Source organism: Agelaius tricolor, unplaced genomic scaffold (assembly GCF_023055355.1).
Source record: "Agelaius tricolor isolate 1412-34295 unplaced genomic scaffold, bAgeTri1.0.p SCAF_43, whole genome shotgun sequence".
Lineage (NCBI taxonomy): Eukaryota > Metazoa > Chordata > Aves > Passeriformes > Icteridae > Agelaius > Agelaius tricolor.
The window spans coordinates 1,940,526-1,960,146 of record NW_027269303.1 but is presented as its reverse complement, the minus strand read 5'-3'; the positions used below and the strand labels follow the sequence as shown (position 1 = coordinate 1,960,146).

Genomic DNA, 19,621 nt, shown 5'->3' with positions numbered 1-19,621 from the left:
GGACCCTGGGGGTTTGCAGTGTCACAATGGTCTCCTTTGGCTCCACAGTGTCACAATGGACCATTGATGACAGGAGGCCCCTCTGTGTCACCCTGGAGCTTTGGTTCCATGCAGCCCTGCAATGTCACAAAGGCCTCTTGGTTTCACCAGGCCCCAGAGATCACAATGGTCCCCTTGGTTCTTTGGGGACTCCATGGGTCACAATGGTCTCACTGGTTCCATGAGGCCTCACAGTGTCACAGTGCTTTGCTTATTCCCTTAGGCCTCATAGTGTCACAATGGTCTCCATGATTCAATAGTGCCCCACAGTATAACAATGGTCTCCTTGGTTCCAGGAGGCAGTGAAGTGTCTTAATGATCTCTCCATGGTTCCATGAGGCCCAGCAATGTCACTGTGGTCTCTTTGATTCCATGAGGCCCCACAGCGTCACCATGGTCCCTTGGTCTCACAGGGCCCCACAGTGTCACAATGGTTCCCCGGGTCTCACAGGGCCCCACAGTGTCACAATGCTCCCTTGGTTCCATGGGCCCTGTGCTGCTGCATTCCCCCCTCCCCTTCTCAGGCTGCCCTGCCAGATGAGAAATGCTCCTTGGGGCTCGGCCTTGGCCAACAGCCCCTGGGCTCAGCTCCTCTGCAGCTCATCACAAACACTGTCTGCTCCAGGCACTGCTGCTGCCCAACCAGCTCCTGCTTTCTGTAGCAGCAGCCCTGGAAACTGGTTTTGTTCCCTCAGTGGCACAACATCCCTGTTCTCACACTGCCAAAGAAAGCTGTTGGTGCCAAGTGCGGCCAGGATGAACCATTGCTGGCACTGAAGCCCCTCTCTTGGGGCCCTACAAACAGCGCTCCAAAAGGAGCCCTTGGAGCTCTCCTGGGCCAGCGACTCCCTCTGAGTGGGGCCTCTCCCAGCCGGGAACTCTCCCGTTTGCTGCACTCGGGGATCCCCAACAATGACGGAGCCTGGGCCGATCCCCCCACTCCTGCAGGCTCAACCCTTCACCCACTGGGGAGATGCCAAAGGATCCACAGGGAGCATTTCCTGCCCTCAGGGGAATTTCTCCCAGGTGCCTTGCACTGACTCTTTGTGTCTGTGTGCACACAGGAGTGCCTGTGCTGGGGAAATGTGGCAGAAATGCTGCTCTCTGAGGGGTTTGAGTGCCCTGGATAGCTGAGTTAGTCAGGCCTTGAGGTAAGGTTAAATCACAAGGTCTAAGTAAAGTTAAATGCTGCTAAGAGTTGTTCCTTTCCTAAGGTATTAAGTTCAATTTAATTTATTAGCTAAGTTGAATAGTAAATGTTATTCTTATGTTAAATTGGTAAGTCATATGTTTTAAGTTTGGTTAAATAGTGTAAAGTGCTGTTCTTTTGCTAAATTGTGAAATTGATGGTATCAGTTAAGGTTAAGGTGTAACTTAAGTCCTGTTAAGTTTGAACTCTGTTCAGCTTTTGGGCCATATTCCTTTTATCCTTGCTCTCACTGTCCTTGTGTCACACACACACACAGGGACAGTTCTCAGTTCATTTCTGGTTTGATTGCCTGGATTTTGTTTGGTTTTGTTGTTGCTTTGTTTCCTTGGTGTGCCTGAAGTGTCCAGTCAGGAGCAGAGTGACTCCTGCCAAGGAACTTTGTGCTGATGTCCCTTAATATTCAATCTGGTTTTTGCTGTTCCTTTGCTGGGGATTTTTTCAGCGCTCTCAAGGCCTCGTTGGTACCAGGGTGAAGGAGCCCTGGCCCAGGCTCTGGCCCTGGGGGACACGGGGACGCTGCCGGGGGGTCCCTGTCCCCCTGTGCCACCCCCAGGGCCCTGGCCCCCCGTCCCCGTGTCAGGCTCTGGGGTCGATCTCGTGGAACATCCTCTGGGGGAGGCTGCGGCGCCGGGGGCGGGGGGGACCCGGGGGGACAGGGGACCCCGCTGTGCACGAGCAGGGTTGGACTGCTCTGGGGGGAGCTGTGAGGGGGGCCGGGGCAGAGTGACCTCCCCAGGGACCTCACACAGCCCCTGTGATGTCACACAGCCCCTGTGATGTCACACAGCCAACTATGAGATGTCACCCTATGATGTGATACAGCTGCTCTGTGATGTCACAGAAGTCTCTGTGATGTCACAGCCTGCTCTATGATATTACACAGCCACCCAGTGATGTCACAACCCCCTTCTCTGATGTCACTGAGCTACCCTCTATGATGGCAGAGTCTGCTCTGTGGCCTCACACTATGATGTCACAGACAGCTGTGTGATGTCACAACTCCCTCAGTTATGCCAGAAAACCCTCTCTGTGATGTCATACTGCCACTCTGTAATGTCACAGCACACACTTTGACCTCATAGCCCCCACAATGATGTCACACAGCCATGCCATGATGTCACAGCCTGCTCTGTGATGTCACGGAATCCCCGCTATGATGCTGTAGCTGCTCAATGACCTCACACAAAGAACTCTGTGATGTCATAGCCCAATCTGTGACCTCACACAGCCCACTCTGTGCTGTCACACAGCCCCTTGCTGACATCACAGCTGCTCTGTGCCTCCATGACACAGCCCCAGAGGAGCTGCTGGGACACAGCCCCCTCTGGGACATGCCACAGCCCCTGCCAGTGCTGAGCCCCTGGGAGCTCTGTCTGTGCCCTGCTGGTGTCCCTGAGGGGCCCTGGCAGTGCCCCAGCCCTGCTGGGCTGTGCACAGGAGCTGGTCCTGGCCAGAGCTGTCTCTCTGCAGCTCTGCTGCCCTTGCCAGGAGCTGCCTCTGGGCCAGGAGCCCGGCCCAGCTCAGCAGCACAGACACAGCACAAGGGCTTTAATGACCCTCTGGGGCTTTGGTGCTCTTTGTGTCTGCCATGGCCAAAGTGCTGCCCAAGTTGACTCTGGCAGGGCTGTCTTGCAGCTGCTGCCCATCCCTGTGCCCTGTGCAGCCCAGGCTGTCCTACGGTGTCCCTGCCCTGCGCCTCTGTCCCTGCAGGCTGTCGGCATCCCCTGGCTGCCCCACCTGACTGGGCCCTTCCTTTGCTGACAGCTCTGCCTCCTGCCTGCCTAATGACCAGAGGGTCATTAAAGCCCTTGTGCTGTGTCTGTGCTGCTGAGCTGGGCCGGGCTCCTGGCCCAGAGGCAGCTCCTGGCAAGGGCAGCAGAGCTGCAGAGAGACAGCTCTGGCCAGGACCAGCTCCTGTGCACAGCCCAGCAGGGCTGGGGCACTGCCAGGGCCCCTCAGGGACACCAGCAGGGCACAGACAGAGCTCCCAGGGGCTCAGCACTGCCAGGGGCTGTGGCATGTCCCAGAGGGGGCTGTGTCACAGCAGCTCCTCTGGGGCTGTGTCATGGAGGCACAGAGCAGCTGTGATGTCAGCAAGGGGCTGTGTGACAGCACAGAGTGGGCTGTGTGAGGTCACAGATTGGGCTATGACATCACAGAGTTTGTTGTGTGAAGTCACTGAGCAGCTACAGCATCATAGAGGGAACTGTATGACATCATAGAGGGGTTCTGTGACATCACAAAGCAGGCTGTGACATCATGGCATGGCTGTATGGCATCATAGAGCTGGCTGTGAGGTCAGAGTGTATACTGTGACCTTACAAAGTGACAATATGACATCACAGAGAGGGTTTTGTGATATCATTGAGGGGTTTGTGACATCACACATCTGTCTGTGACATCACAGAGTACGGTGTGAGGCCATAGAGCAGATCCTGAATTCATAGAGGGTGGCTCTGTGACATCAGAGAGAGCATTGTGACATCACTGGCCAGCTGTGTAACATCATAGAGCAGGCTATGACATCACAGTACAGATTGTGACATCACAGGGTGACTTTCTGACATCACAGAGTCTTCTGCGACATCACAGTGCAGCTGCATGACATTCCAGGGTGACATCCCAGATTTGGCTCTGTGACATCACAGGGGCTCTGTGACATCACAGGGGCTGTGTGAGGTCACTGGGGAGGTCACTCTGCCCCGGCCCCCCTCACAGTTCCCCCCAGAGCAGTCCAACCCTGCTCGTGCACAGCGGGGTCCCCTGTCCCCCCGGGTCCCCCCGCCCCCGGCGCCGCAGCCTCCCCCAGAGGATGTTCCACGAGATCGACCCCGGAGCCTGACACGGGGACGAGGGGCCGGGGCCCTGGGGGTGGCACAGGGGGACAGGGACCCCCCGGCAGCAGCGTCCCCGTGTCCCCCAGGGCCAGAGCCTGGGCCAGGGCTCCTTCACCCTGGTACCAACGAGGCCTTGAGAGCGCTGAAAAAATCCCCAGCAAGGGAACAGCAAAAACCAGATTGAATATTAAGGGACAGCAGCACAAAGTTCCTTGGCAGGAGTCACTCTGCTCCTGACTGGACACTTCAGGTACACCAAGGAAACAAAGCAACAACAAAACCAAATAAAGTCTGAACAATCAAACCAGAAATGAGCTGAGAACTGTCCCTGTGTGTGTGTGTGTGACACAAGGACAGTGAGGGCAAGGATAAAAGGAATACGGCCCAAAAGCTGAACAGAGCTCAAACTTAACAGGACTTAACTTACACTTTAACCTTAACTGATACCTTCAACTTGACAATTTAGCAAAAGAACAGCACTTAACTTTAACACCGGCTGGGGGTTTATTTACAGATGCGAACGAGATGGGGCTGCTATGGAAAGTGTCTCGAGCTGTTTCTTTTTTCAGCATCAGTCTCATTACATGATTATGATAATGGGAAGATGCTAGCAGCTCACAATCCAGGCAGCAGGCCAGAAAACTTCATGTTACAACATACTTTATAAGCTTCTTGACCAATCACACAAAGCAAAAGCATATTGACAGTAGTTCTATCCAATCACCATAAGCACACGTACCTTTGGTTAAAACAATGCTTGCTTATTTAGAATACAGTACCTGTTTGTAAGAGACAACGCACAGAGCTCCATTACTAAGCTTTAACCTTCCTAATATCTTGCTAGATAAACTTGCTGCAACTTAGAGAGCTATTCAGACAAGCATTAATACATAGGCTATTGTTCTATTTGCCCTTGCCTTTTCTACAGTTTAAATAATTTTTCTGCTGACCTATCTCATGACTGTTGCTTTAGCACTGTTCACAATTCTGCTGTATCTGAGGCCTGTCTTTTGCAGCTTTCCTAGAAGCCTCTAATTTTATGGATTCCCACAAACAGTATTTAACTTAACTTACACACTACGACTTAATGATTTAATGGTAGAATAACATTAAAAAATATTCAACTTAACTTATATCATATGAAACGTTACTTGGCAAAAAAAAGCTCTTAATAGCTTTTAACTTATTCCTCATGATGTAATCTTACTTACAGGCCTGACTGACTCAGCTATCCAAGGCTCTCAAACCCCTCAGAGAGCAGCATTTCTGCCACATTTCCCCAGCACAGGCACTCCTGTGTGCACACAGACACAAAGAGTCACCTCCAAATTCCCTATATCCAAAGACTGCTCCCAGACAAAATCCGCCATTCCTGGCAAGTCTGGCTGGCCTTGGATGAGAGAGGCTCTCACTTGCCTTCCAAACACTGGGGCTCTGTGCTTTCCTTCCTATGGAAAGGAACTGTCCTTCTGGGCCAGGCACACATGGCCAAATTTGGGATTTCACCTCCAACATTGCCTGTTGTGACAGCCTGGAGGAGATTGTTGGCTGGAAACATTTTGTGTGTGGGGGAGAGCAGGGGGTAGGTCCAGCCTTGCCCTGCCCTGGAAGCCCAGCCCTGCCCTGCCCTGGAACCCCAATCCCCCCAGAGCCTCTATCCCAGCCCAGCAGTGGCTGCCAGTCCCTGGCACAGCACAGGCAATGCTCCACAGACACCTCTGCAGCCCCAGCCCAGCTCCTGAGGGACCAAATGAGCCCAAGCCCCACCTGGGGGAAGGGCCCAGGGAGACCAAGGGGTATTGAAGGCTGACCACAAGGCAAGCACACATCTTGACCCTACCTCCTCTTGGAATTTCCATCTGAATGGTGCTGGAATCCAGGAGTTGGTAGCTGTCTGTGTGCTTCTCGGAAGCTTATTTGTCTTTCTATCTCTTTGAGAGAGAGAAAGAAAAATACTTCTTCTATTTTTGTCCTCTTGCAAATTTTGATTAACATGAACTTGAACAGGCTTAGAGTTTGTGAAGTTCAATGGGCCAAATTAATGCTTTGAGAAGTGTTGTTTTGTTGATTGAATGTCCTATTAAACCTTTTGCGAAAATTTATTTGATTTTCTAAAGTTGCCAGTAAAGGCTGCTTGGTTGTTTTGAGCTCCTGAGAATTTCTTGTCAGTATTTCTCCAGTGTTTTCAACTCAGGGTACACAAACAATTTTAATTCCTCTTAAATGTCTCCTTGAGAGAATTGTTTGGGAGATGGGAGTCAGGGCTTGTCTGTCCTCCTTGGCCCAGCCCAGGCAGGGCTTTCCCAGCCACCTTCCACACTCCATTGCCCAGCTGGAGCCGCTGGTGCCTCTGAGTTGTGCTGCCCCAGCCCCAGGGACGCTCTCCTTGTCTGCCCATTCCCCCACGGTCTCTGGGCAGGGATGGCCTCACTGGGGGCTGCTGACATCCTCAGCAACTTGGAGGCTGCTGCTGAATTTCACTGCTCCAGAGGCTTGTTCAGCCTTCAGCTCTTCAGTGCAGGAATTCAGTGTCCCAGGGCTCATTAACATTCAGAACACGTTAACAAGCCAAGCCTCTGGGAATAATTTAATTTTAATTTTCAAATCCTCTGTGGTTACGTAGATCTCAGTAGTGTATTCAAACTAAATACCTGATATTTAAAAAGACAGTGAGAAAACATTTTTTAAGTCCTGTTTAGTTTTGCTTTCCTGTTAATTCATTGATATGTGCAATCTCCAATTGACACTGAATCCAAGTACCTCCTCATGCAGTTGGAATAGATATGAAAATCAAGACCCTTCATGGCTGACAATCAATCAGACTCTGTCCCTACCCCCAGCCCACCATTTCCCCCATCCAAGCCCTGGCACTCAGAGCAGCCTTGGGCAAATCTCAGCTCCCTCCAGCCCAGGCTGCTCCTGCAGCTTTCAGCTCCTTGGCTCCCACTCCCACCTGCTTTCCTTGGAGAAGGAGATGCTCGAGACACAGAGGGATGTTCATTTCTTGTCAGCCAACAAAGCCAGGGGAAGGCACAGCTCCATCAATTGCCAAAGTCATTCCTCTGCTGGATATTAAATCCACTTTGCACAGCAGACAGTCTCAGAGCAATGGAAAACACCTTCTGTGCCCAGCACAGATCCCAAGGTCCCCCCAAACCCTCTCTGCCCAGATTTGCTCTTTGCACACACGAGTCACTGGCTGAAGCCAGGAGCTCCCTCCATGCCCAGAGGGAGGAAAAGAGAGAAAGGGGATGAAGAGCTCTCCTGTGCAGAGCCAAGGTCCAAGTGCAGCCCCTGCAGTGGGAACCACAACTCATCAGTTTTGTGTCCTTTGGGCTCAGGGCCTGGTGACACTCAGAGGCATAGAAAGGTTTCTTGCCAGCAAACACAAGTTGAATATTTGGACAGTTTAATAACCATCACAGCTCTTCCCTCAGCTCTCTGGGATGTCCCAGCAGCATCTGACATGTCCAGGTCCCCAAGGCATTTCCGAAAAGGAAAAGTTCTAGACAAGGACTTAAGAAAACAAAATTCTGTGATAGATATAAACACAATTAAGATGTTGACTAATATGGTATTTATTTTAACATCAGAAAGACTGGGCAACTTCCTGGAGCTTAAAGCATGAAACCAGTCAGTCGAGAGGCACTTGAATGACCAGAGAGCATCTGGAGGACGAAATCTGGGAGCAATGGAAAGGACATAGATCCCGCCAGTCTAGTGAAGAGATGGCCACTTAGACATGGCCATTTCATCAGGAGAGCTAAAAACACCTGATGAAAAAAGGAGATTAAATAATAGACTGAATATTGGTGACACAAGTAGATGGAATCATCAGCATTTCTTCTCCTGCCATTAGTAGAACAATCCAGTAGATCCAGAAAATTCCTGTTCCTGATGGGAAAACATTGCATTTCTCAAAAGAACTCAGATTACCTACATAATAACAATTTTCTTGTATATTAGGAAACAAACAGGCATTGACACCTGTGCCCCTTTCCAGGCTGACATCAGTTGTGTGCCCATGAACAAGCAGTGCCACTTGTGCCCTGAGGGGCTGAGCTGGGATTGGATCTCTCCCAGAGCACCTGAGGGAGAGCAGAGCACCTTGCAAGCTGCAGGTCCCTGACAGCCCCACAGGGCTCCTGTCCCATCAACATCTGCTCTGCTCCAGTCTGAAACAGGGCCCAGCATGGTGCTGGGATCATCAGAGAGCTGAGGTGTGTGCTGGAATTCAATGCCCTCCCCATCCCACAGCAGCTCTGCATTTCCCTGCTGCAGCCTTGGTCTCCAGCCCAGCCATGGAGGCTCTTTGGGCTCTGGAGTGTTGCTGCAGCCCCCAAGGGCAGCTGAGCTCTGCCTTTGGCACAGTCAGGCCTGGCCAGCGCAGGCCATGCTCAGCAATTGCTTGTGTGTGCCTGGCCTTGCTGTCAGCCCCGGCAGCGGCTGCGTGGCCCCTTTGTGGCCCTGTGCTGGCCCAGCCATGGTGGCCCAGCCCCTGTGCAGGCCCAGCCCAGGCCAGGAGCATTGCGGCTGGGAACGGCCCCTGTGCCGTGGTGCCCACAGCAGCCTTGGGGCTCTGTGCCCCATGGCCTCCCTGCTGGGCAGCCTCTGCCAGCTCCTGCAGAGCCCGTGGCACCTGTGGGGCTGCACAGACAGCCCTGCCCCGGGCTCTGCCGGCCTCTGGGCCAGCAGAGAGGCAGCCAGGGCTGGCCATGGCCGGGAACAGGCCCTGAGCCCCGCAGGAGGATGGAGCTGGGCCACAGCCAAACTCAGCCCAGGCCAAAGCTGGGCTCAGCAGCCAGGGCTGCCAACGCATGGGCACAGAGGCTGGCGCTGACAAATGTCCTGGGCCCCCTCCCTGCTCTGTCCGTGCCACCAAGGGCACAGAGCAGCCTCCTCTCTGGGCCACTTGCCTGTTTGCAATGCCTTGCACAGGCGCTGGCCCTGCCCCACAAGGCCTGGCCTGAGTCCTGCCCCTGCACGCTCAGCCAGGCTGAGATGGACACTGATGGTTTCTGGGCCAGGCTCTCGGAGCCCAGCCCAGCTCCCTGCAAGCTCTGCCAGCTGCCCTGAGCTCTGGGCAGCACCAAGGGCCTCTCTGAGCCCAGCCCAGCCCAGCCGGCTCTGGCCCCACAGCTCTGCTCAGGCCAGGCTGCTCTGGCCACTGGCCCCACGGCCTCAGCCCCTGCCAAGGCCACAGCAGCAGCTGCAGCTGCCACAGGACTCAGCCCCAGCCATGGGGGAAGGTGCTGGGCCAAGGCCAAAGGAGGCTCCCTGGCTGCCCTGCTCCCCTCGGCCTGAGGTGCTGAGAGCTCTGCAGCCCCTGCTGCCATCCCATCTGCCCAGGGCAGCACCAGAGCCCCGGCCTTGGGGCCCTCAAGAGCTGCTCCTGCTCCAGGCTCAGGGCCCATGCCAAAGCTGGGTCAGCCACAAAGCTGTGCCCATTTCTGTTCATTGCTGCTCTCATGGGCATGGATCCTCAGCCACTTGGAGGTTGCTGATGAATTTTACTGTTCCAGAGGACTCTTCTTTCTTGAGCTCTTCAGTTCAAGAATTCAGTGACAAAAGCTCACAAATATTTATGCAAAACACCTGAAAAAGAAAAGCCCCTGGGAATAATTAAAGTTTTTAATTCCTTTGGTTTATTAGACACATTTCACAAATGTATTCAAAATGAATATACTGTATTGAAAAAAATGCAGAGAACTGTTTTCTCCTGTTAAGTTTTCATTTCCTGAATATAAATTTATATCAGCAATGTCTAACTGGTACAGATCTCCAGCACCTTTTAATACAGTCTGAATAGATAAGAAAATCAAGTCCCCGTATGGCTGACAGTGAATAACACTTTACCCTCACCCTCTGCCCACCATTTCCCTAATCCAATGCCTGGCAATCCTATGGTTCAAGAAATGATGTGGCCAGCAGGACCAGGGCAGTGATTCTTCCCCTGTGCTGGGTACTAATTGGGGAGCACCTCGAGGGCTGTCCAGTTCTAGGCCCCATGGAGTGGGCAATTGAAAGAAATTTGTAGCAGGAATAGTAAAGAAAGCAAAGGAGAAGCCAAGGAAATGCTGAGGGCAGTTTGGGGGTGGCTGCCAAGCAGCCCTGGCTCTGAGCAGCAGCGTCTGCAGTGGCACAGGAAACTCCCAGCTGATGGGAACAAACTTTCTGGCTGAGTGCAGAGGTCAGGACAAAGCTGAGTGGTTTCCCTGGTGTCCCCCAGCCCTTGCTGGCCCCAGGGGCTGATGGCATTTGTGCTCCCTCAGGTTCATGTCCCCACAGCAACAGCATGGGGGTGCTGGCCCTGCTGTGTGCAATGCAAACAGGGGCTGCTGAGGCAGTGCTGCCGTGTCTGTGCCTGCAAGGATGGGGCACCTGTGTGAGCTGGGGGAGAGGCCAGGGCTGCAGAGGGGGGATGTTGTTGGCAGCTGCATGAGGACGCTCTGGGACGCTGCCCTGGGCTGTGCAGTGCACTGGGCATGGATCAGCCCCTGCTCTGCTGCTCCTTCCCATCTGGCCCAGGGCCCTTGCAGAGCCCCAGCCATGCTGTTTGCCCCCAGCCTGCCCACGGCCAGCCTGGGGCTGCTGACGGGGGTTTCTGTGCTGAGCATTGGCCTGGCCGTGTCCTTGAGAGAGCCTGGGCAAGGAGCCTGCAGCCCCCAGGGCCTGGCCTGAGGCGTCAGCGCTGCCCCAGCAGTGCCCATGGCCTGTCCCTGCTGCAGCCCCGGCACTGCCACCCCCAGGGCTGTGCCCGGCCCCGAGAGCACTCAGGCCCTGCAGCAACACCAGGGCCACCAGGGCAGCGGGGCAGGGCCACGGCAGCAGCACTGGCAACACCAAGTGCTGCTGCTGCTGCTGCTGCTGGGCACAGCTGCTGGGCCAGCACTGATCTGCCCCAGCTCTGCACACAGACATTGCTGCTGCAGCTCCAGAGAAGGCAACACAAGGGCATCTCTGCAGAAAACTCTGCTGGGAGATCCTTTAGTTCCTTTAAAACCACCGAGAGCGCAGCCCCTCATTTACACAGTGTGTGGCCACAGGGAAGGTGGAGAGAAACAAAATGAGAAATGGCAAAAACAATGACATTTCTTTGTGGACAATATGAAAAAAGTAAAACAAAGAAGAAGAACCTCCAAAATGAAACCAGCAAGTATCAAAGTTGACTTTTATTGCAAGTGATTTGCAGAAAATTCCAGCAGTTTAATGTTTCTGAAAGCATCCAGTCATCAGTCTCCACACAGCAGCCTTGAGCTCCTGGTTCCTCAGGCTGTAGATGAGGGGGTTCAGGGCTGGAGGCACCACCGAGTACAGAACTGACAGGGACAGATCCAGGGATGGGGAGGACATGGAGGGGGACTTCAGGTAGTAAAATATACCCGTGCTTAGGAACAGAGAGACCACAGCCAGGTGAGGGAGGCAGGTGGAAAAGGCCTTGTGCCGTCCCTGCTCAGAGGGGATCCTCAGCACAGCCCTGAAGATCTGCACATAGGAGAAAACAATGAACACAAAACAGCCACAATCTAAACAGACAGTAACAGCAAGAAGCCCAAGTTCCCTGAGATAGGAGTTTGCACAGGAGAGCTTGAGGATCTGGGGTACTTCACAGAAGAACTGGCCCAGGGCATTGCCCTTGCAAAGGGGCAAGGAAAATGTATTGGCTGTGTGCATGAGAGCATTGAGAAAGGCACTGGCCCAGGCAGCTGCTGCCATGTGGGCACAAGCTCTGCTGCCCAGGAGGGTCCCGTAGTGCAGGGGTTTGCAGATGGACACGTAGCGGTCGTAGCACATCACGGTCAGGAGGAAATACTCTGCTCCAAGGAAGAAGAAAATCAGAAAGACTTGAGCAGCACATCCAGTGTAGGAGATGTTGCTGGTGTCCCAGAGGGAATTGTGCATGGCTTTGGGGACAGTGGTGCAGATGGAGCCCAGGTCGCTGAGGGCCAGGTTGAGCAGGAAGAAGAACATGGGCGTGTGCAGGTGGTGGCCGCAGGCTACGGTGCTGATGATGAGGCCGTTGCCCAGGAGGGCAGCCAGGGAGATGCCCAGCAAGAGGCAGAAGTGCAGGAGCTGCAGCTGCCGCGTGTCTGCCAATGCCAGCAGCAGGAAGTGCCTGATGGAGCTGCTGTTGGACATTTGCTGGGGCTGCACATGGGCACCTGTTCATGGAGAAAGGACAGTGACAAGTCAGCAGAGGCTGCTTGGAGCCAAACCTGGGCCATTCCCTGCAGACTGCCCCGCTGGGACTCACCCAGCCTTGTTCCTGCTCTGGGAAAACCTTCACCCAGGTCCCTGCCTGAGCTCCAGTTGTGCTGGCTGAGTGTGCCAGGAGCAGCCAGGCCTGTGCGTGGGGGCTCTCGAGGAGCCATCCCTGCCCTGCTGTCCTGGGTTTGTGGCCATTTGGCAGAGGGACAAGGCTGGATATTCAAGATTTGTCAGGAGAATCACTCCTAATGCAGAAAGTCTTGGTAGCATCTGCACTCACAGTCCTATAGGACATGGATGTCAGGAGCTGGTTTAAGGAATTTTTTTCCTACTCACACATCATTCCTGGCTCTCTGAGGTCACAAATCCCCAGCATTTCTGCTGCACTCAGAGTTTGCCACTGAGAGATGGGAGAGGCAAAGGATTCCCCGTGGCTGAGGGAAGGTGAGGGGCTGGACGGGCTTGTTCCCAGCTGCCCTGGCTTTGCACCTTGGGCTGCAATCAGAGCACAATCACATTCCTGGGTCACCCTGGGATGCTCCAACAGGCTGGAACTCCAAGAGATCCAGGCACAGGTCTGTACCCAGGAGGGCAGCTCAGAGCCTGGCAGGGCACAGCAAGGAGATCCCTGGCTGTGCCCATGATGGGATCTCAGGGAGGGGCTCAGCTCATTCCCCTTTGCCATGGACTGCTTTGCCCACAGCCCCACAGGTGCCAGGGAAGCTTGGACACCCCATTGCCATGGACAGCCCTGCCTGGCAGGAATGCCAAGGGCAGTGCCTGGCTCAGCTGCTGCAGATGCCAGAGCCTCCCTGAGAGCAGCAGATAACAGTGCCAATGTCAGGGCAGGGCAGAAGCAAGAGCAGATGTTGTGGTGCTGTGCCTGAGAGGGCAGGGCAGAGACAGCCGGGCACTCAGGACAGTGTTCCCGTGCCCAGCTGTGCCCGGCACCTCCCACACACCAACAGTGCCCTCCTGCCCCAGCCCTGCTCTCTCCAGCCCCCTCTCCTTCCCTGAGCATCTCCCTGGGCCTGGACATTCCCTCCTGAGAGGAGCCTTGTCCCTGCCAGCACTCACAGAGCCCATGCCAGCCTGTGTGCCCTGGCAGGGGCCCTACAGAAACCTGCCTGTGTGCAGGGCCCTGGCTGGGGCAGGCTCTGTGTGCAGCTGGGCAAGGGCAGCTCAGGAGAGCCCTGCTGGGCCCTGCAAAGGTGATGCTGCTGCTGTGCAGGGCTGAGGAGTGGCTGAGGGCCCTTTGGGAGGCTCCCAGCAGAGACACTGACCACCCAAACTTACAGTTCTGACCTCTCTGTAAATGCTCAAACATTCCTTTGGTGACCCTGTGTGTCCCTTTCAACTCAGAATGTTCTGTGAGTATCTGATTACAATTCCTGTTCTGCTCCTCTCATCCCCTTGTTGTCTATAATCAAAAAAGAAAACAAAAAAACCCTTGCAACAGTGTTAGAACAGTAATGTAAAAACCAGACATTACTTGGAAGCTTCCAGGTGTCCCAGTGGGGATGGGAAAACCCGACCCCTGATTTCAGCAATTTATTAAGGTTGATTATTAGGATATTTAACAGGAATATCCAATAGGAGTTTCAGTGTCCCTGGTTACAAACCCCCTGCTCAACCTGTTGGAATAGGTCCAAAGGCTTCTTTGCCAAAAATTTTTGTTATGACTGCTCACATTCTGGTCAATTAAAAAAATGTTTTTGTAGGTTCTCTTCCTGATAATAAGACAGTATTTCAGGAAGGTATTTAGACAGTGAGCTTATTGTTCTAAAATATAACAGAAAGTTTAGGAAACGTACTAGAGTTAATTATTATAATTATATAAGTATGTAATATTAGTTTATTTTAGTTAATTAGGAATTTAGTAGTGTTAGGTAAGGATTGTAGATTTATAACTATATAATAGTAAGTTACAGAGCTATGAATATATGAAAAATGTGTAAAATGCAAAAATCTTTTTTTCATCACCCCAACTTTCCCATCCTTCTACAAGAATGAAATTGAAAACACTCTCAGGAAAGCTCCTGATCTTTCCAGCAATCCCAGGCTTACCTTCTTTGGGAAGTGCCCTGTGGAGCTGTGCCCAGGCTGGTCTGGAGCTGGGAGCAGCCCTGCCCCACCCAGCCCCTCTCAGCAGCAGCCCCTGCCCTGCTCAGGGTGGCTCCTTCCCCCCAGATCTTGTCCCCCAGTGCTGGGAGCAGCTGCCAGGGCTGGCTGAGAGCTGTCCCTGGCAGGCAGCAGAGTCCCTGCCCCAGCACAGCGCCCTGGGCTGCAGGACCCTGCTCTGCAGGACAGCCCTGGGCACCCCTGGCTGCTCTGCACAAGAGACAAGCAGAGAATGTACTCACAGGCTCTGCAGGCATTGGCATGTTCCAGCTTGAGGAGATGGCTCCAGGAGCTGCAGCTGCACTGTCCTGCAGCCAGAGGTTCCTGTGCCAAGGGCTGGCAGTGATTGTGCCCCAGGCACTTCTCAGCCCCTTCCCAGCCCTGACTGATTGAAGCTCTCTGTGCCTCTGGGCTGTGCCCGCGCTGGCTGCAGGCAGTGCCCCAGCCCTGCTGGGCTGGCACAAGAGCTGCTCATCAAGAGAAATGTGCTTTTGAAGCTCTTCTTGGTGACCAGGAGCTGCCTCTGTGCCAGGAGCCCAGCCCAGCTCAGCAGCACAGACACAGCACCAGGACTTTAATCAGCCTCTGGGGCTTTGTGCTCAGGCCCTGAACATCAGTCCCTGAGAGGGAGATGAAGAAACCTCTCGGGAACTCCAAGGCAGAATCCAACTCCAAAGTTTCTTGGACTTTTAATGGGTCCCAGAGAGGGACAGGACTGAGCAAGTGTCCCCAGGCCCCAGGCAGAGCAGGGAACTGCAGGCAGTGCTGACAGGTGGGGACAAAGAGAAGCCAAGTCTTGGTGCCCTGGGGCACAGCAGGGTCTGTGCCAGCAAGGGCTGGGAGGAGACACCTTGTGCTGAGGCCCTGGGGCCTCCTGGCACAGCCCCAGCCAGGCTGGGCACTGTCAGCCCCTTGTGCTGCCCTCAGCATCCCCCCCTAGCCCACATCCCAGTGGCCTCAAGGATCTGCTGCAAGGAGTCCCTGGGGAGCCTTGCTCAGCAATGGCCCTGGGGGCTCCTTCATGCTCCCTGCAGGGACTGCAGGTTTTTCAAAGGACTTTGGCTTTGGCTTTTGCCTTGGAGTCTCTGAGAGGTCTCTGCAATCATGGCCTCCAATTATCTGCCATAATTAGTCCCTGGAGAGGCTTTGTCAGTAACAACACTCAGTGGGGCTCATTAATACTTCAGGGTACTTCAGTTATTTGGAGGTACTTGGGGTTTCCCTTTTGATACAGACTCTGTGAGAGGTTTGTGCAATCATGGCCCCAATTATCTGCTTTAACGAGTCCCTGGAGAGCTTTGTACTGACACTCAGTGGGGCTCATTAATGCCTTGAGATACTCAAGGTTTTTAAGGTACTTTATGGATTTAAGAATACTTTAAATACTTCTAAGGATTTTCCTTCCCACACTGTGTCTCTGAGAGGTTTTTGTGCCATCCTGGCCTCCAGTTCTCTCCTCCAAGGAGTACATGAGGAGCCTGTGTTGGGTATCTTCCCCCTTTCTGTTTTACAACAAAGATGGAACTGAAAGAATTTTGTAAGACTTTCTAAAAGCATCCAAACAAACATGGGACAATTAACAATACAACAACAAACACTAAGAGAATTAATAGTCCTCTTTTAGCTAGATATCATCCAACCCTTTAGTCCCTTAGATTGGAAGAGTTTATTGACCCAGTCTTTGTTTTCCACTTGAAGCTTCTTGAACCCTTCCTTCAGTACCTGAATGCTCTTGTGGATTGACTGGCTGTGGCTGGAGAGGTTCATGCAGCACATGCCCTCAGAGTCTACACAGCCATGCCCATGTGCCCAGAGTAAAAACTCTATCGCTGTTCTGCAAGGTGGCGTGTCTCATGGTCTCTGTGTCTGAGAGCAGCCACTCAATGTGAGGGAGGCAGCATTGGTTTGCTTACTTAACAGGCACCCAGGATGGTCTGATTGCCCTAAAGCTTTAGCTGCAGCCACCCAAGGTAGTCCAAACTGGGGGTGCTACCATCCAATACCTGGATAAAGCTTTCAAAGCCATCTCTTTGATATCATCCAATACTTCTCTGGGGATACCTGCTGCTTGATCATCTGGTAGGCTGTGTTGTCCTTCTCCAGCTAGATGGCTGATTGTCAATTCCACCCTTGCCTCGTTATTAGCATAGTCTGCTATTAATTGATTTAGTAAACACTTCCATCCCCCTTCCCACAGGGTGTATTCTGTAGGTGACAACAGCATGGTCATAATATATTTTAAATTATAGGGGGTTAAAGCATGTGCTGTAAACATGGCCCTCATTAGGCCATTAAAACAAGGTAAGTCCTTCCTATGGTCTTTAGCTGCCCTACACAGCTCCTTGATTTCCCTGTAAACCACTGGCTGACAGCTGGGATTCTGGCCCCTTCTTTCATAACATACTGGGGCAACGAGGAGTTTCGAGACTATTTGCCAATCTCCTTCCTTAATTGCTTCTTTCCTAGGGATCTTCTGGGGTTGAGTGGCGAGGTGGCTCTGGGGAATCCAAACTGTCTTCTGGGGAGGAAGAATAACTTGGAGCAAAAACATTTGGATTAGAAATAGTGTGACAGTTGGGCTTAGTATCTTTGACCATGGGGTTATATTGTTGCTGGAGGGTGAGGCAGAGGGCGCTGCCATTTTGTCAGGTGTTGGGGATGAAGGGCCTTGATTGAGGATGGCGGACTCCTGGGGTGGAGTTTTGGAGGCATGGCCCAGGGTGAAGGTGGAATGATTGACAGTGGGGGCGTGACCTGCAGTTGTGGGGGTGGAGTCTGGAGGTTCATTCAGGGCGGAAGAGAAGGCTGTGGTAGCAGGAAATGGAGGAGCCAAGATGGAGGGAGGATGGTCGGGCTCCCGAGCCACATTCAGGCTCCTTCCGTCTTGAGTCTCCAGGGCATGATGCTCCAAGACAGCATGGCCATTGCCATCTTGGACCATCATGGAAGGTCTGAGAAAGGCAGGTTTGAGGGGAGGTCCCAAGTTAGGAGTGACCAACGGATTGAGTTTTCAGCACACTGCTTGCTGGTAAAGGGTCTCAAGGATGGTGTGGAAGATGGGGAGCATGCAGGGTGCAATGGGGTCCCTTTTAACTCCAACAGAGTCCCAAAATTCAGTGGTATGGATTTCATCAGCAGAGGTGTCTGGAAAATTTTTAATGATCCACCTCATGATTGATTTTAATTCATACTTTGAAAATATTGTGTCATGATCAGTTAGAATTGAAGCATCCATGTATGCTCCTTTCTACTTTGGACATCTGGCTGCCCATTTTTCTCTTTCTCTGCCTTATGGGGAAGAGCCACTGGAACACCCAAAATCAATTATTGGACATGGGTGCATAGTGTAAAAACACAGTGGCAAAATGGGCAATAAATGTCTTGCATTTCCCCAAACCCACCTGCAATCCTATGCAGGTGAAACCGTCATTGTCCCTGCTGATCCTGGGCAAGGTCCCTCGAAGCAACGATGAATCCGCTGGGCCCAACACAATCCAAAATCCCAGGGAGCGCTGGCCTATCCATCAGCCAACCCCAGCTGACGTGACTGACACAGGGAGCCCTGAGTGTCATGGTCCCTGTTTGGGCGCCAAAGGTCACAATGAGGGTGGCTGTGACAAACCTCTCTGGTTCCCTGACTTCAGGGCGAGGGTGGGGAAAATGAAAAGGAGCGGGTTCGATGGAGTTGTTTAAAAGGAACTTTAATAACAGGTGAAAAACAATAAACATGGAGAAGGCGAGCACAGTATGAGGGGCAGGATCCAAAGACCCAAGACAAAGGGGAGCAACGACATGTACACTTGAGGGTAGAACACTCTAGAACAATAACCCTATAGGGGAAACAAGTAACCAATAGGGGAGGAGAACTTGGACAAGTTAGCATAACAACACTAAAGGCTTTTTGGAGAACTTTCAAGCTCACCCTAAGTTAAACAAATGATTCCCAGGGCTTGAAACTCACGCCCAATTCTTTCGGAGTAAAATCTGGCTGGCTCTGAGTTACAGCTGGGCTAACTCCCACACCGCTGCTTTGCTCTGGTCCCTTGGGACCATCCGGCCCAGCAGAACCACAGGGATGTCCTTGGTTCCACGAGGCCCCACAGTGTCACAATGGTCCCTTGGATCCATGGTGCTCTGCAGTGTCACAATGGCCCCTTCATTTCACAAGGCTCCCAATGTCACATTGGTCTCCATAGGAAGGAAACCACGGAGCCCCCATGTTTCAGGAGCTGATGAACAGCAGCCACCAGAGGCCAAGGCAAGCCTGATCTGTCTGTCCTGGCAGATTTGCTTGGAGCAACCCTTGGATATTTGAAATTATGAATGTGGAATCCTAATTTCAGACATTTGTGCCTGGAGAAGGATGATTTTTTCCATACAAGAAAAGCAGACAGCCCTTTCCAGTGTTTGGAAAACAGGTGAGTTCTGGCACTCAGGAGTTAAAGACCAGCCAGACCTGTCTGTCCTGGCAGCTTTTGTCTGGGAGCAATCCTTGGATACACAGAAATTTGGAGCTGGAATCCAAATTTTGGCCATGGATGCCTGGAAAAGATGGACAGTTCTTTTCCATACAAAGGAAAGCCCAGAGCCCCAGTGTTTCAGGGGCAGATGGGAGTGGCCTTCCACATTCCAAGGTCAGCCAGACCTGTCAGGTGACCCCTGGGAGGCCAAGGCAGCCACACCTATTTCATGTTCCCTTGGTTCCAGAGGGCCCTGCAGTGTCACAATGGTTCTCTGGCTTCCATGAGGCCCTCAGGTGTCATAATGGCCCCTTGATTACACAAGTCCTTAAGGATCCTAATGGTCTCCATGCTTCCACAAGGCCCCACAGTGTCATGATGCTCTATTGGTTCCATGAAGCCTGGCTGTGTCCAATGGCCCCTTGGTTCCATTGGGGCCCAGTAGTGCAACAATGATTCCCTTGGTTCCACAAGTTCCCATAGTGTCACAATGGCCTCTTCCTTCCATGAGGCCCACAGTGTCACAAGGGTCTCCATGATTCCATGGGGCCTTGCAATGCCGCAATGCTCTCCATGGATCCACGGTGCCCTGCAGGATCACAGTGGCCCTTTGGCTCCACGAGGCCCTGAAATGCAGCAATGGCCTCTGGGTTCCACAAAGCCCTGCTGCTTCACACTGGCCCCTTGGGACCATGCGGCCCAGCAGAGCCACAGTGATGTCCTTGGTTCCACGAGGCCCCACAGTG

At 52.9% G+C, this 19,621-nt stretch overlaps 2 protein-coding genes across 2 annotated transcripts in view; one reads left to right on the top strand and one right to left on the bottom strand.

Annotated features, from left to right (window-relative positions):
* Positions 1-19,621, top strand: part of LOC139604076 (uncharacterized) — a 1,261,625-nt gene that overhangs the window by 817,509 nt on the left and 424,495 nt on the right.
* On the bottom strand, positions 11,293-12,225 carry LOC139603981 (olfactory receptor 14A16-like). Its single transcript, XM_071454980.1, has one exon. The coding sequence runs from the start codon at positions 12,223-12,225 to the stop codon at positions 11,293-11,295; it is 933 nt and encodes a 310-aa protein (XP_071311081.1).